Below are 15,507 nucleotides of genomic sequence, written 5' to 3' on the forward strand. Positions count from 1 at the left end.
CAATGTCACTTATTCTTCATTTTAAGCAAAGGTTTTAAACTAGGTGCTATGACATATCTTAATCTGGGCAAAATATCTTTTAACTCTTGATGTATAAATTACTGATACTAGTGAGATATTTTTTGCACTATGTGAAAGCCCATGTAATACATCAGGCTTATTATCATTTTCATGTAATGCATGGTAGAGACACGTGTCCTATTGGCTGCTGGTAAAGCATATAGAATGTGCTTTATTAACTGCCTTCGTCACCACAGGGAACCTCAAGAGCAAGATAAAGTTAGACCCAGAGAGAACACCTTTGACAAGGACCCCAGAGCAGATTTTCTGTATCAATGTGGGGAACGGACTAGAAAATACATATTAAATTCCCAACCATCTATGTTGTCATGTTATGTATTTTATAAAACATTTTCCATTATTTAACCTTCACATGATCTTACAGGATAACAGGACTGTTCTCATTTCCCAGGAGAGGGGACAAAGGCTTGCTGCAAGGCAGTCCACTCTGGGTTATGAACCTTGGGATAAAGCAAGTTAGAACAAAACAGAGGGGATGGCCCTCGCCAGTTAGGCTCAGTGGACAGAGCGTCGGCCTGCAGACTGAAGAGTCCCAGGCTTGATTCCGGTCAAGGAATGCCCAGGTTGTGGGCTTGATTCCCCCATTCGGGGGCGTGCAGGAGGCAGCCGATCAATGATTCTTTCTCATCAGTGATGTTTTCATCTCTGTCTTCCTCTCCCCTTTTCTCTGAAATCAATAAAAACATATTAAAAGACAAACAAAAACAAAAACAAAAAAACAGAGGGTATGTTGGACAGGAGGAAAAAAGGGCAGACAAAAATTATTTTCATCTACGCATTTCCTTATAGCTTGCAAGTTCTTTCTTATAGAACCTTACAAGTTCCTAACTAAAAAACTGGGTTCAGATATCTAACTGAACAAATGTTGAATGCTCCACAAATGAGCAAAATCCCGAGGGGCTGTCTGTCTGTCTGTTGTGGATGAAGTGGCACCGAATTGTTATAAGCTTTGGCTATTTGATGACAAGCAGGAGTTGAGCTTTTGCTGGAATTTCTACTCTTCTCTTTTAAATACTAGGTTCAAGGTTGTTTTCCTTCCTCTATAATGGTGACCTTCAGGTTCTGCACATGGAAATGCTAACCAAATTTTGTTATTGGGCTCCCACATTTAATTAAGAAATGGATATTTCCCACAATGCAACGTGTTATGAGGTTTTGTTCCAAATATAAATGCTTAATTTCTATCTCTAAACAATGCCCTCCTTATGAGTTTATTCTTATTTTAAACCTTTTCAAAAGTATTGTGTTCATTATTAACATATTCAGGCAATTCAAAATATAGACATTTAAAAGGACCTTTTTTCACCAAAACCGGTTTGGCTCAGTGGATAGAGCATCGGCCTGTGGACTAACGTAACGGGTCCCGGGTTCGATTCCAGTCAAGGGCATGTACCTTGGTTGCGGGCACATCCCCAGTGGGGGGTGTGCAGGAGGCAGCTGATAGATGATTCTCTCTCATGGATGTTTCTAACTCTCTATCCCTCTTTCTTCCTCTCTGTACAAAATCAATAAAAAATAAAATAAAATAAAAGAACCTCTTTTCAACCATTGCATTCACTCACCCATTTATGTAATATTTATTGAACACCTACTTTGTGCATTGTTCTGCGTGCTGGAGAACAAAATACATTTCCTGCTTTCATGGAGTTTACATTTGAGTATTGGAAGCATGCCATAAGCAGGTAGACAAGTGGAAAATATCAGGTTGTATAAGTGTTTTAAAGAACTGTAAGGTGGGGTGAAGGGACAGATGGTGGGGGTGGTCAGGAAGGCCTCTTGTTAGGGGACTTAGAGTGGGACCTGTTTGTTTGAGAGGCCAGCAGAGTTACGGGTGTGTGTGTGTGTGTGTGTGTGTGTGTGTGTGTGTGCAGAGACAGGTAAGAGAGGTTACAAAGGGCCAGAAATATAGGTTACGGTAAGGATTTGAATTTTGTTCTACTGAGATCACCACTTATTTATGTGTTACAGAGTGGTCCCCATCCCTCCAATATCAGTAGCCTCTATTCTCAGCCTAAATAGATTCCTGCTGGCTACCCAGTGATATAAATTTATTTTATAATTAGTTGATATTTTTGAGATATGTTGTTTTCAAATTTTTCTCATTTTTGACTGCTTTATCAAGGTCCTGTATCCTTTTCTTTCCACGGGAAGTTTCTTTAATGAAAACAGCACACAGGTACACACACAGACGATCTTCTAAAACATTGCCCTCGTGGTAAAACTTGATGAGACTCAGTCTCTAGGGCCTCCATCTCCTCCCTCGCTGCGCTCCTACCTACCCTTAACTGGGAGCTCCGTGCTGGCTGGTAATATTCTTCTTGATGCCTTGACTTGGGGATGTACCAACAGCACTGCTCCCTGTTTCTGTGCTGCATTCCAGTTTCTGGGATACACTTCCTTTCGTTCTGGGCTATGATACCCCCAGAACTGTGATTCCCTCACCATTTGTCTAAGGAGTGACTTGTATTTTTTTTTCAATTTCAGGTGACTACACTTGTAAATTGTCCCCAGAATCCTTCTAACAGGAAGAAAGGATGTTCCAAACGAGCCAGAGTTCTTCTGGCTTCTGTGGAGGAAGCAACATGGAACTTACTGGACAAGGGAGAGAAGATCGCCCAGGAGGCCACTGTGTTAAAGGAAGAGCTCACCGCTACACTGGGGGAAGTGCGCAAAGAGAGTGAGTGCTCTTGCCCTGGTCTGGAGCAAGCTGTGCTTCTCGGGGTGTTAGTTCCCCAAATGAGATTTGTGAGGGATTTGCTTTCCTGATTTGAGTAGGCTGGTTTCATACAGAGCTCTGAGGAGCTAGCTGTGGGAGCCAGAGAGGCTCATTACACAGCTCTGCGGCTCAGGGACCATCCTGGTTCCTCCCCTTCATTGCGGGGCCTCCAGGCAGCTTCTTCCCCTCACCAGTCACAGTCTATTCCCAATAAGGAAAGAGAAGTGTTCTCTGTCTTGTCATAGAATATAATGAGAAATGACTAATGGAGCCGAAGACATATTTTCCCAAGCATGAATAAATCATAAATTTCCTTGTAAACAGTTGGATATACAAGTTTGATTACCTCTGAAGTGCAATCTTTTTTATTGTCTAAAGTTTTACATATGTCTCCTGAATTTCCCCCATTGGTTACCCGGCCTCCCCCGCCCCCCTCCTGCCCAGCTATTCTCACCCCGGGTAAGCTCCCACTGCCAAAGTGTCTGTGTCCATTGGTGATGCTAATGTGCATGCGTACAAGTGCTTTGGTTGACCTCTAACCACCCCCCCCCCACCTCCGCTGCCATTTGTTTCTGACTCTATTTTTGTTCATTAGTTTATGTCGTTCATTATATTCAACATATGAGTGAGATCATGTGATATTTCTTTCTCTGACTGCCTTATTTCGCTTAGCATAATGTTCTCCAGGTCCATCCATACAGTTGCAAATGGTAAAAGTTCCTTCTTTTTTATAGCAGCATAGTATTCCACTGTGTAGATGTACCACAGTTTTCTGATCTACTTATCTGCTGATGGGCACTTAGGTTGTTTCCAAATCTTAGCTATTGTAGATTGTGCTGCTATGAACATAGAAGTGCATATGTCCTTTCTGATTGGTGTTTCTAGTTTCTTGGGAGATAGTCCTAGAAGTGGGATCACTGGGTCAAATGGGAGTTCATTTTTAACTTTTTGAGGAAACTCCATACTGTCTTCCACAGTGGCTGCACCAGTCTGCATTCCCACCAGCAGTGCACGAGGGTTCCTTTTTCTCTGCATCCTCGCCAGCACTTGTCATTTGTTGATGATAGCCATTCTGACAGGTGTGAGATGGTACCTCATTGTCATTTTGATTAGTGACTTTGAGCATGTTTTCTTATATCTCTGGGCCTTCTGTATGTCCTCTTTCGAAAAGTGTCTATTTAGGTCCTGTGCTCATTTTTTGATTGGATTGTTTATCTTCCTTTGTTAAGTTGTATGAGTTCTTTTTAAATTTTGGAGATTAAAACCTTACCTGAAATAGCATTGGCAAATATGTTCTCCCATGCAGTGGACTTTCTTATTGTTTTGTTGATGGTTTCTTTTGCTGTACAGCAGCTATTTATTTTGATGTAGTCCCATTTGTTTATTTTCTCCTTAGTCTCCATTGCCCTAGGAGATGTGTCGGTAGATATTGCTACAACATATGTCTGCTATTTTGCTGCCTATGCAGTCTTGTAGGATTTTTATGGTTTCCCATCTTACATTTAAGTCCTTTAGCTATTTTGAGTTTGTTTTTGTGTATGGTGTAATTTGGTGATCTAGTTTCATCTTTTTTTCTTCTTCTTCATTTTCTGGAAGTTTTGATTTTCTAAACTTAAAAAAAAATGGTTTGCACAAGCTATGCACAACTCATGTTGCTGCTGTGTTAATATTACATAATGAAAGTATATACTTCACCTTTTGATATCTTAGGAGAATATAATAGTTTTCTAATGAATGTAGGTCTCCTTTGCAGGTTATTTTTATAAAAAGTTTCAATATTCTGTGGTCAATAGAATGATTTCCTATATCATTTTGCTGCAAGGAACTATTCTGAGAGGACAAGAAACTTAAATTTTCCTGATCTTCCCTGTAAAAGAGACTTTGGTGTCCAAACATTTCCCTTCTCCCAGTCCCCAGCATAACTTTAAGAAAATTAGGAAATATTTGCCAATTAAATAATGAAAATGAATGTAATTGCCACAATAAACTTTAGGTCTAATACAGGGGAGTTAGTTGTTATAAATTTTACATGTGATTTATGTTTTCTAGGACAATACACAGAAAACAATTCCAAGGTAATTTGAAATGACCCCGTCATTCCTTCCTGCTGCCTCAGAACCACCTTGGCCCTGTCTTCTGAGCCCTGGTACCATCATCCGCTCAGTCACCAAGTTAGGCTCTTCGTTCTCAATCCATCCTCCCTTCCAATCAGTCCTTTTAAGCTCAACAAATTCTATCTCCTCTGGCCTCTCAGATCTATTCCCTCCTCTCCATTTCTAATGTTCCACCCCACCTTCAAGATTACTGTATTAGCCTCATCCCATACCAAAGCAAATAGAACTTTACAAAATGAAATTATACTCATTTATCTCCCCGCTTAACATCCATTTTAGAAGATTTTGGAGAATTCAGGGGACTATCTTTCTGGATAAAGTTGAAACTTTTAAGTGTAGCGCTCACAGCATTTCATAATTGGGCTTCTGCCATGCTCTCCCTTCTCATTTCCTGAGTCTGGCCCTCCTCAGACTTTCATCCAAACAGGAACTCCTGGTATCCTGGCCGGTCCACGTCGCTTTCCCCTCTGTTACAGAGCTGTTCCCTTCACTGGGATGCTCTTCTCTTTCAGCCAGTTCTTCTCAGCAGCAGAGCTCAGCCTGAGCCAGCTTTCCCAGGAAGTGTTTTCTGAACCCCATGATGCTGATGTAGATGCCCCTCCTCCGTGTCCCCAGATATTCTGAGCATCTCTCATAGAACTTAGCCATCCCCTTCCCCCAAATCCCCTGCCCCTTCAGGCGCCAAACACTGATTTACTTGTCAAATAAAGACTCTTTATTCCTTGAGGGTGGCAAGTATCACTTCTTCTTTTTATTATTTTTTGTTAACGATGCCTGACAGAACAGACACCTGATAAATGTTAAAACTAAAATATTCGAAGCATCATTTTGTCTCTTTGTATTATAAAATTTTATAATGGTTTTATCTTTGCTGCCATGAGAAATTACTCTAATAGTTATGGTTTCATTGCCGTGTCTTTTGGTTTGGAATACAAATCCTATTCTGACATTGTTTCTTCCAGAAAATGGGATCTATTTGACAGCACGGTTTCCATAAACTACCTGGTAATAAATATGTAAGAAGCTGATCATTCTTAGAAGGTTACAATAATTGCAATCATTACGAAATGGTACTTTTGAAAAAGGTTAGTCAACATTTTTAGCTCACAAGAAGTAAGTTATTTTACAGAGAAGTTCTCAAGGAGAAGTTTGTTCAGATTTTGAACATGCGGTACACCCCTCACTGCTTTCTAACGTGTGAAACACGTGTGTGGCATATGCTGTGTACACAACGAATGCATTTGGTTAAAGATCACCAAGTGCTTTACCTTCTGGTTATTTTGGACAAACTGCCAAACAAGCCACCGTCACAAATCTGAGGAGGATGTGAGGATCCACGATCACACCATGTCTGGGGATCTGGAAAGAAGGCCGGCGGGGTTACAAATGCGGTCACTCTTTTGTCACATTCTCCTATTGCACTGGGAAAAGCTGGGAAGGGGATTGTTAATTCAGAGGAATGTATGGTAAATGAGAGAACTGGAGAAGAATCCATGAAAAAAATCCCTCAGACCCTCATGGAGATCCATCAGGAAAAACTAAAAGAGGAGATGAAGAAAAAGCAGCAGTAGCATTGAAAGAGCAGCTCAGATAGTGATGACGAAGAAAAGAAACATGAAAAAGGCACTGCCTGCAGAGGAGGCCCGCCTTCCTCGTGTCAAGGAGCTCAGGAAGATTGATGAGAGGAAGCGGCCTGACAGTCCCCTCTGTGAGACCGGGAACCACGAGGAGGAAATGGAGGCTGTACTGCAGCATGAAGTGTCAGAGGCCGGCTGACCCCAGGGCCTCTCCGTGGACAGCAGTAACTACCTGCAGGGAGTCGCTCATGATAAACACAGCTGATGTAGTATTCTCTTCAGCTTCTTGGCAAGGATTGTAGATGGGAAAGTTGGTGTCTGCTCATCTTGGTGCCTGTCTTCAATAAAGCTTCCAGAAGTCTAATGGTAAATTCATTCCTTCCCACGCTGAAGCAGTAGAAGAAAAACAAAGAGGAAGTACATTAAGAGCAGATTAAGATTTTTATGTTCAGTTTTATATTAGTGATATGGAAAGAGACTCTGGCATGCATCTCTCTCTCTCTCTCTCTCTCTCTCTCTCTCGTTAAGTCTTAAACTTTATTTTTTAAAATTTTTATGGCCCTTTAGTGTTTGACATTTTAAAGGTAAATTACTTAGTTTTTCTCAAAACTAGGGCTTCATATTTTTTTAATTAATAGTAACTATAATTGTTATTTTAGAGTCATTTGTTTTTGCCTTCTAAGGTTTTCCTAGTTTGCAGCTAAAAAAAAAAAAAAAAAAAAAAAAAAAAAGAAAGAAAGAAAAGAAAAGAAACACCCCACAAAAAACAAAACAAAAGAACAAAACAAAACAAAAAAACTATCTGAAAGGAAATTTGTAGAACATGTGAATAACTTTATCCTTCATGGTAATAATTCTGTTTTTCACTCGTTTATAAAATTTTGATTTTAAACTTATTTCCTTGTGTCTCACACCCAGAACTAAATGTGGTAGCCTTTGAACGGAAAAATAGCTATGTTGTCATTCTTGAATCAAGAGTTGACCAGTCAGTGTTAGGCCTTTTACCATTTTGGGCATGAGCATTTAGACACAGAAATCCTTTATCATTGAGGATATTGTTTGTGATAACTATATTTTTGTTTTAATTGTGATTGCCTTTAGGTAACAACCATGAAAGCTAAATTTGACTTTAAAAGCTTGTAGAATTCCCTTGTACCTAATGTTTGTTGCCAGCAGGTGCCACTTTGTAAAATTTGCAAAACCAAAAGCTAAAGTTGACAGTTTCTTCAAAAAATTATAAGGATAGCATGTAGGACTACTCCGAACTGCGATGGCCATGATCCTCAAATCTCTTCTCAGAACATTGTGTAAATAATACTGACAGGAGAACAGGATCTGCGAAAAAAACCTAGTTAAAAACCTTTGACATGAGAACATTGACTTTTAACAGCTTGCTGGATTTTCTGAACTACCAAAATCCACTAGGATACTGCATTAAGTTAGCATCTTGGAAGTAATTCATGTAGGAGAGTAACTGAATTGAATTGTCAAGCACTGTGGATATCTGCATGGTATCTAGATTCAGGCTGGTATGAAATTAAAACAGCAAGGCAAATACAATAGATCTCATTCTTACCCATTTCAAGAATGTCAAAAGTTTATGTTTTCAGCTGAAACTGGTTTGGCTCAGTGGATGGAGCGTTGGCCTGCGGACTGAAAGGTCCCAGGTTCGATTCTGGTCAAGGGCACGTACCTTGGTTGTGGGCACATCCCCAGTGGGGGGTGTGCAAGAGGCAGCTGGTCGATGTAGCTCTCTCATCGATGTTTCTAGTTCTCTGTCCCTCTCAATTCCTCTCTGTGTAAAATCAATAATAAAATATAAAAAAGTTTATGTTTTTATATTCCTACTTTAACATAGGAGGGTACAGCATAAATCTAAAATTGGTGTTTATTTTGTATCTTATTTATCCACTTTTATTAAAAATTTATATTGAGAATTAAAAAAAGTGTGTGTGCCTTGATAATAATGAGAGATGGGCTGCCCGAGTGGAGGGTCACAAAGAAGGGATTGTGCAGACTGGACAGATTAGGTCTTTGTCTGAAGCTGTGCCAGTGGAAAAAATGGCTGCAATCAAAGCCAAAATTATGGCTAAGAAAAGGTCTACCATCAGGACCGACTCAGATGATCACATAATCGCTCTCCAACAGAGGAGTTTTGTGGACACTGAGGTAGATGTGACCTGGGATATTATCAGCAGAGAGCATGTGGAGGACACAGACAGCTGTCCTACAGGGCCCAGGAGAGACCTTTTCCAAGGATATTTGTGCAGTTCTTCAGTCTGTGGAAGCCTGAGAAGAAGGACATGTGCCCAAACAGTGACCGGTCCTAAATGCAGCCCCTGTGGTTCCCACATTGCGTATCAAACAGCCTGTGCCAGCTGCCTACAACAGATATGACCAGGGAAGATTCAAAGGAAAAGAAACGGAAGGCTTCCAAATTGACTCGATGGGCACCACCCAGGGGCTGACGCTGAAATCCGTGATGGAGGGTGCGGCGGCCGTTACGATTCAGTCTCCTGGGCACAGCCAGTACCAAGACCAGTTTCTCAGACAAGACCTCCCCCTCATCAGGAGAAAGGTTCTCGAACACCTATTACCATAATCCCTGCAACCACCACCTCTTTAATAACCAGGCTGCATGCAAAGGACCATCTGCAGGACCTGAAATTTGTCCCATTGGATGGAAAGAAGAAACAGGGCTGCCAACGAGACCATGAAACTGATACAGAGAAGAAAAGACCAGATACAGCTGAGGGGCACCGAGCTCAGCCTCATGGGTCCCTGCGGACTCACAGACCAGCCTCTGAAACTCAGGTCTCAGGTCTGGGACCCGGTCATGGCCTTCTTCCTGTAGGTCCTGCGTGGCAGTCAAAGGGTGGCCGTGTCTTTTGCCTGATGGATCACCAGTTGATGGGTTTGCTAAAATTAAAGCCTTCCATCTCAAATATGATGAAGTTCCTCTAGACCCCAACGTTCAGAAGTGGGACGTAACAGTGTGAGAGCTCAGCTGTTGCAAATGCCACTTGAACAGTCTGGTTTTCTTACACTTCTGGGAAACACTGGATAGGTACATGGTAAAGCATAAATCCTACTTAAGATTCTGAATTATATGGAAATCTGGATTAAGAAGTGTGGATATACCTTCATCTAAAGACTCAGTGTCAAGCTCTATGAATTTATTGAAAAACTCACAAATGAAGAAGGTCACAGATCGAGCAAAAAATCTCATCCAATGCTTTTGTGCTCATATGATGCCTGTCATTCATATAAGCAAACTTTTTGGCCTAGAAATATCCTAATATATAAAATCCCAGAGTCTGTAATGACCAAAGGCTCCACTGAATGCCAGGCTGCGTGTGCAGGAGGCTTCAGTGGGCAGGGACTGGCGAGTGGGCTGAACTGCTGACTTCTTAGGGAGATAGAGAGGCAGGGCTGATCAGCAGCTACCATGCCTGCTGGTGAGGCCTGGAGAGAGAGAAGCAGGCAGGGCTGTGGCTCAGACCCTGCTTCTCTCTCTTTTTTGGCCTCGCCCGCAGCCGCACCTCTCTCTCTCTGAGAGATCAGCAGTTCAGCTTGCTCCCCAGCAGCCTGGGGTGGCTGTTGATCAGCCTTGCTTCTCTGATCAGGCCCATAGATAGGCCTGGAGATGCTGACTGGCATAGATACTGACCAATCAGAGACAAATCCGTGTGAACTGTGAGGAGCCAATGGCTGCCTACGAGGCAGAGCTTTTGACTCTGACTGGCATAGAAACTGACCAATCAGAATCTAATCTAGGTGAACTGTGAAGGCAGAACCTAAGGTAGGGGCTGGGGAGGGATTTTAGGGGCAACAACTGTTTGGTGTAAGGTGTAAGAAAGCGGTTAAACTTTTTAATGACCGGTTTGGCAGTATAGAGCATATGGCTGGATGTCAGTATAGATATAGGGATAATGTATTTTTGTCTGCTAAGAGCATCTCCTCCTGTTGAAAAAGGCTTTCCTCCCCATTTAAGCAATCCTATCCTATATAATCTATCTATACTAATAAAAGGGTAATATACTAATTAGATTAGTCGACTGACCATCTTCCTAATGTTCAACTTCCTTCCATGGTGATGGGGGCCAAGGCAGAGGCAGTTAGGTGCAATCAGGCCAGCAGGGGAGGGCAGTTAGGGGTGAGATCAGGTTGGCAGGGGAGGGCCATTGGGGGTGAGATTAAACTGGCAGGGGAGGGTAGTTGGGGGCCACGAGGCTGGCATGGGAGGGCAGTTAGAGACGATTAGGCAGGCAGAGGCAGTTAGGGGTGATCAGGCAGACAGGCAGGTGAGCAGTTAGGAGCCAGTGGTCCTAGATTGCAAGGGGGATGTCCCCGATTAGAGAGAGTACAGGCTGGGCTGAGGGAACCCCTCCCCCCTCCCCCTGCACAAATTTTGTGCACTGGGCCACTAGTTTTTTATTTTATTTTTTTATTATTATTTTTTAACTCAATCTTTATTGTTCATATTATTACAAAGGTTCCTCATTTCTTCCCCCCTCCACCAGGTTCCCACCCCACCCTTTGCCCCCTCCTCACCCCCCATTGTCCTCATCCTGGGCCACTAGTTTTTTAATATTAGCCTTCTAGTTTGTAGAAATTATATATTTTGATAGAAGTTTTTTTCCATTGGTTAAACTAGCATTACTTAAAATGTGTTTCTTTAGGAAAAAAGTAGACTACAAAACTGATATTTACTGAAGCATTTGAGATCTTGTTTTAGCTCAAATAAACTCATAAAAATTAAAATAGAGAAAAGAACATACCCAACTCTACTCTTTTTTTAATTGACTCACTTTTGCACCTTTATTCAAAATCAATTGATCATATCTTAGTGTGCCGGGACTGACCAGCAGCCCCTGACAACAGATGAATGGATTAACCCGACACAGTTTCACTCTGAAAGAGAGAGCTAAGGGACAGCCTGGCCAAAGGAGCCAGGCAGCCTCCATTGCCTGCTTCAATAGACTTTATTGGAATTTTTATCTTTAGATACAATCAACAGGGTGAGTGATCTTGGGAGGACACATGTGTTTACATTGTCCTCTAGGCAAGGGCCTCCGGGGATTACATATAAGGATTCCAGTCAACACCTGGGGTCTGCACATGCACAGACTTGTTTGGAAAGGTCAAGGAACAATTAGGGGTGCTGCCTTCGATACTCCCCTAAGTCGGAATTCCAATGAACAGAGCAGGTGGCCTTCCACACACTTCCCTTTTCTCAGAGCGTCCTCTTTACAACTTTCCAACCAGCTCTTGTGCTCCCCAAGATTAGTACACTTTGGAACTCTCTTTTCTGCTTCATTGATTCATCTGTCTATCCTTATAGCAGTAACACATTGTTGTAATTATTGTACCTCATAGTAAGTACTGAAATAAAAAAAAATTTTGACTTGTCTGTTCGAGGCCCGTTGCATTTCCACAGAAATTTTGGAATCATCTCAGTTTTCACACACACACAAAAAAGCCTGCTGGAATTTTGATGAAGAGTGCTGCCTACCAGAGCCAGCAATTGGAAACACTCTGTAGCCTTCATGTTCATGTATGTCAAGTGGAATAGGACTTGCAAATCTGTTGGAATCCTCCCACCGGCCATATTTCTCTCTCTGTTTTTTTATTTTATTTTTATTTTTTTATGACCAAAAAAAATCTATATTTCAGAGGAATGATTTCTTGAATAGGAAATCATTGTGCTTTTCACAAGGGAAGTGAATATCCTTTTTTTTATATTCCCAAATTATTCTTTATTTCTATTTGTATACTAAGCTGTGTATTTAACTAATAATTATGGGATGCCAAGTGTTATAAGTGCATCCATGTTTTAAACAACTCATTCTGGTGGAAAAGATAGACAGTTTAAATTAATAGTAATGCATTATTCAGAGAGCCATAATAGATATAAAATATGTTCAGAGTTCTAGAGACTGAAGAAGAGAGAGCAAAAGATTGACTTAGGGCCAAATTAATCATTTTAGATATGTTTTCCAAAAGCTACTTAAAAAAAATATATATATATTTTATTGATTTTTTTTTTTGCCCCCCTCCCTCCCTCGCACACATACCCTCCCTCCCCAGGGTTTTATGTCCATTGGTTGTACTTATATGCATGAATACAAGTCCTTCGGTTGATCTATTATCTCCCCCAGATCTTCCTCCCCTCTCCACTGTAATTTGACAGTCTGCTTGTTGCTTTACTGTCTCTATATCTATCTTTTGGTTCATCCGTTTATAATGTTCTTTATTATCCATAAATGAGTGAGGTCATGTGGTGTTTCTCTTTCATTGATTGGCTTATTTCACTCAGCATGATGTTCTCCAATTCCATCCAGGTTGCTGCAAATGATGAGAATTCCTTCTTTTTTATGGCAGCATAGTATTCCATTGTGTAGATGTACCATGGTTTTTGGATCCAATCATCTGCTGACGGGCACCTAGGCTGTTTCCAAATTCTGGCTATTGTAGATTGTGCTGCTATGAACATAGGGGTGCATATATCCTTTCTGATTGGTGTTTCTAGTTTCTTGGGATATATTCCTAGAAGTGGGATTACTGGGTCAAATGGGAGTTCCATTTTCAGTTTTTTGAGGAAGCTCTACACTGTTCTCCACAGTGGTTGCACCAGTCTGCATTCCCACCAGCAGTGCACGAGGGTTCCTTTTTCTCCGCAACCTCTCCAACACTTGTCGTTTGTTGATTTGTTGATGTTGGCCATTCTGACAGGTGTGAGATGGTACCACATTGTTGTTTTGATTTGCATCTCTCGGACAATTAGTGACTTAGAGCTTGTTTTCATGTGCCTTTTGGCCAATTCCTTCTGTCTTCTTTTGAAAATATTCTATTTAGGTCCCTTGCCCATTTTTTAATTGGATCATTCATCTTCCTTTTATTTAGTTGTATAAGCTGTCTGTAAATGTTGGAGATTAAGTCTTTATCAGTGGTATTATTTGCAAATATGTTCTCCCACACAGTGGGCTTTCTTGTTGTTTTGTTGATGGTTTCTTTTGCTGTAAAAAAGCTTTTTATTTTGATGTAGTCCCATTTGTTTATTTTCTCTTTAGCTTCCATTGCCCTAGGGGCAGTATCAGTGAAGAAGTTCTTTTGGCATATGTCTGAGATTTTGCTGCCTGTGGATGCTTCTAGTATTTTTATGGTTACCCGTCTGATGTTTAAGTCCTGTATCCATTTTGAGTTTTTTTTGTGAATGGTGTAAGTTGGTGATCTAGTTTCATTCTTTTGCATGTGTCTGTCTAATTTTTCCAACACCATTTATTGAAGAAACTGTCTTGACTCCATTGTATATTTGTGCCTCCTTTGTCAAATATTAATTGAGCATAGTGATTTGGGTTGATATCTGGGTTCTTGATTCTATTCTCTCTCTGTTTTTTTAATTGTGGGCCTCCACGAAGGCTGCCACAAACCACTTGGAGGGTTAGGAAGATGAAGGAGGAATTTTTGAGTCTGTCAATGGCCCTCTAACAACAGCTCTCCTTCCCAAAGAAAGGGCTGTTGTATTTTGCACTGAAAGAAATGCTGTGCTTTCTAGTCTACGTGTGCAGGAGCCTCCCAACTTCATGTCTGTGAAGCTTAGCCCGGCAGCAGCTGACCCTGTGTCCTACTTTGCATGGCTCGGGGGTATTCTAGTAAAGTGGGTGATGAAGCTAGTAGCTAGGGGGCTGTCTCTCCCTGATAAGAAGTAAACGTTTGACTTAAAAAAAAAAAGTACACATTCCTCATGTGCATCATACATGTATTGAGGGTATTTTAAAAATTTGTTCCTTTTTCTGCATTTCTGTAGTTTTTCACCTTAATGATTTGCAAGACCCTACCTAAGTTAATAGACTCCCCCCCCCCCCCCCCCCCGGAATTAGGAATCAAGACTCACTCTCATCCATATTAGTCAGAGAAAACGATTACCTCTAGAAACGATTATTCCTGGAAAATGGTAACTTGGAAGTGTAATTAATCTTCCTATCAGGACACTTGGGTAGTTACTTAAACAAGAAATGCCGTTATAGAATTCCCAATATTGAACCTTTAAAATGTTATCCAGTGCCTCCCTGATTATTCCATGCATTTTTTATTTGGTACAAGAAAATAAATTGTGTCCAAGGCAGAATGGAGATTTAAAAAGTTTACTGGGGCCCATTTTGGGTCACCTGTATTGAGAGATCTTACCTATTGAAACTCGGCTGTATTGAACACTTATTTATAAAGGAAAATAGCAGTTCGTTTTTAGTTAGCTATCCCTAAAGTTACAGGTTGGCTCTGTCTTCTCTGCTCAGCAGCACCGCCCTTAGGACTTGCATAAAATGTTTGCTATTTACCACTCATTACAGCGTTTGTGTCTATGGTTCCCTTGTTATTTCCGTCCATTGCTGCGTTGATGGTGTGTGTGTTTAACTGCTATTATATCTCAAGAGTGTTCTTAGATAAGCATAAAGTTACAAATATAATAATCTTTTCAACCACGTACAGTGTGCTCAGGAGATGCAGTTCATTCATTTGAAAGGGGATGATGAACTCCTGTTTTAACACGTTTTAACAAGCATGCGTTGTGCCTTGTAGCTGGCAGAATGTTTGTGAAAACACTTCCAGTGAAGACTGATGAGCTAATTAGCTACATTGCTTGTAAACAACTAATTGCTGGAGAACACTCAATGGCGGCCTGCCTTACTGTTCACTGGAAAATTCTGCGGCAGGCTGTTCTCACAGTGCGTGTGCCAAGCCCAGTAACTCTCAGGTGTAGCCCGTCTTGTGGCGTTGTGCGGGCAGTTTGGAAGTATTTAAGGTGTGTGTGCAGTCCTCTCAAGTTCAGTCACTTGATATGTTGGACCTATGACAGATAGGATGATTTGAGGATAACAATAATGCCAATTTTGAAAGGATGAGGAATTTTGTAAGCCATATACTATTTACTTCGATGTGCAACTCAAAGACAGGAGCAAAGATTCAATGGATGTTAACAGGTTGATTTGTAATTGATGGGTCCAAGAAATGAAAACGT

General features: G+C 41.1%; 1 protein-coding gene and 1 pseudogene across 6 annotated transcripts in view; both read left to right on the forward strand.

Moving 5' to 3' along the window:
• Positions 1 to 15,507, forward strand: part of CTNNA3 (catenin alpha 3) — a 1,202,853-nt gene that overhangs the window by 54,627 nt on the left and 1,132,719 nt on the right. For 3 of the 5 annotated variants that reach the window (XM_084904252.1, XM_084904253.1, XM_084904254.1), the window contains exon 3: positions 2,566 to 2,758. The exons of the other annotated variants lie outside the window; for them this stretch is intronic. In XM_084904252.1, coding sequence (XP_084760378.1) covers positions 2,566 to 2,758 — 193 coding nt within the window. The remainder of the gene's footprint in view (positions 1 to 2,565; positions 2,759 to 15,507) is intronic. 5 annotated transcript variants of the gene reach the window in all.
• LOC311632646 (parafibromin-like) lies at positions 6,508 to 9,592 on the forward strand (annotated as a pseudogene). The gene is made up of 2 exons: positions 6,508 to 6,654; positions 8,436 to 9,592. The product of its transcript is annotated as a parafibromin-like (transcript).

This window comes from Pipistrellus hanaki, assembly GCF_964339955.1.
Source record: "Pipistrellus hanaki genome assembly, chromosome: 14".
NCBI lineage: Eukaryota > Metazoa > Chordata > Mammalia > Chiroptera > Vespertilionidae > Pipistrellus > Pipistrellus hanaki.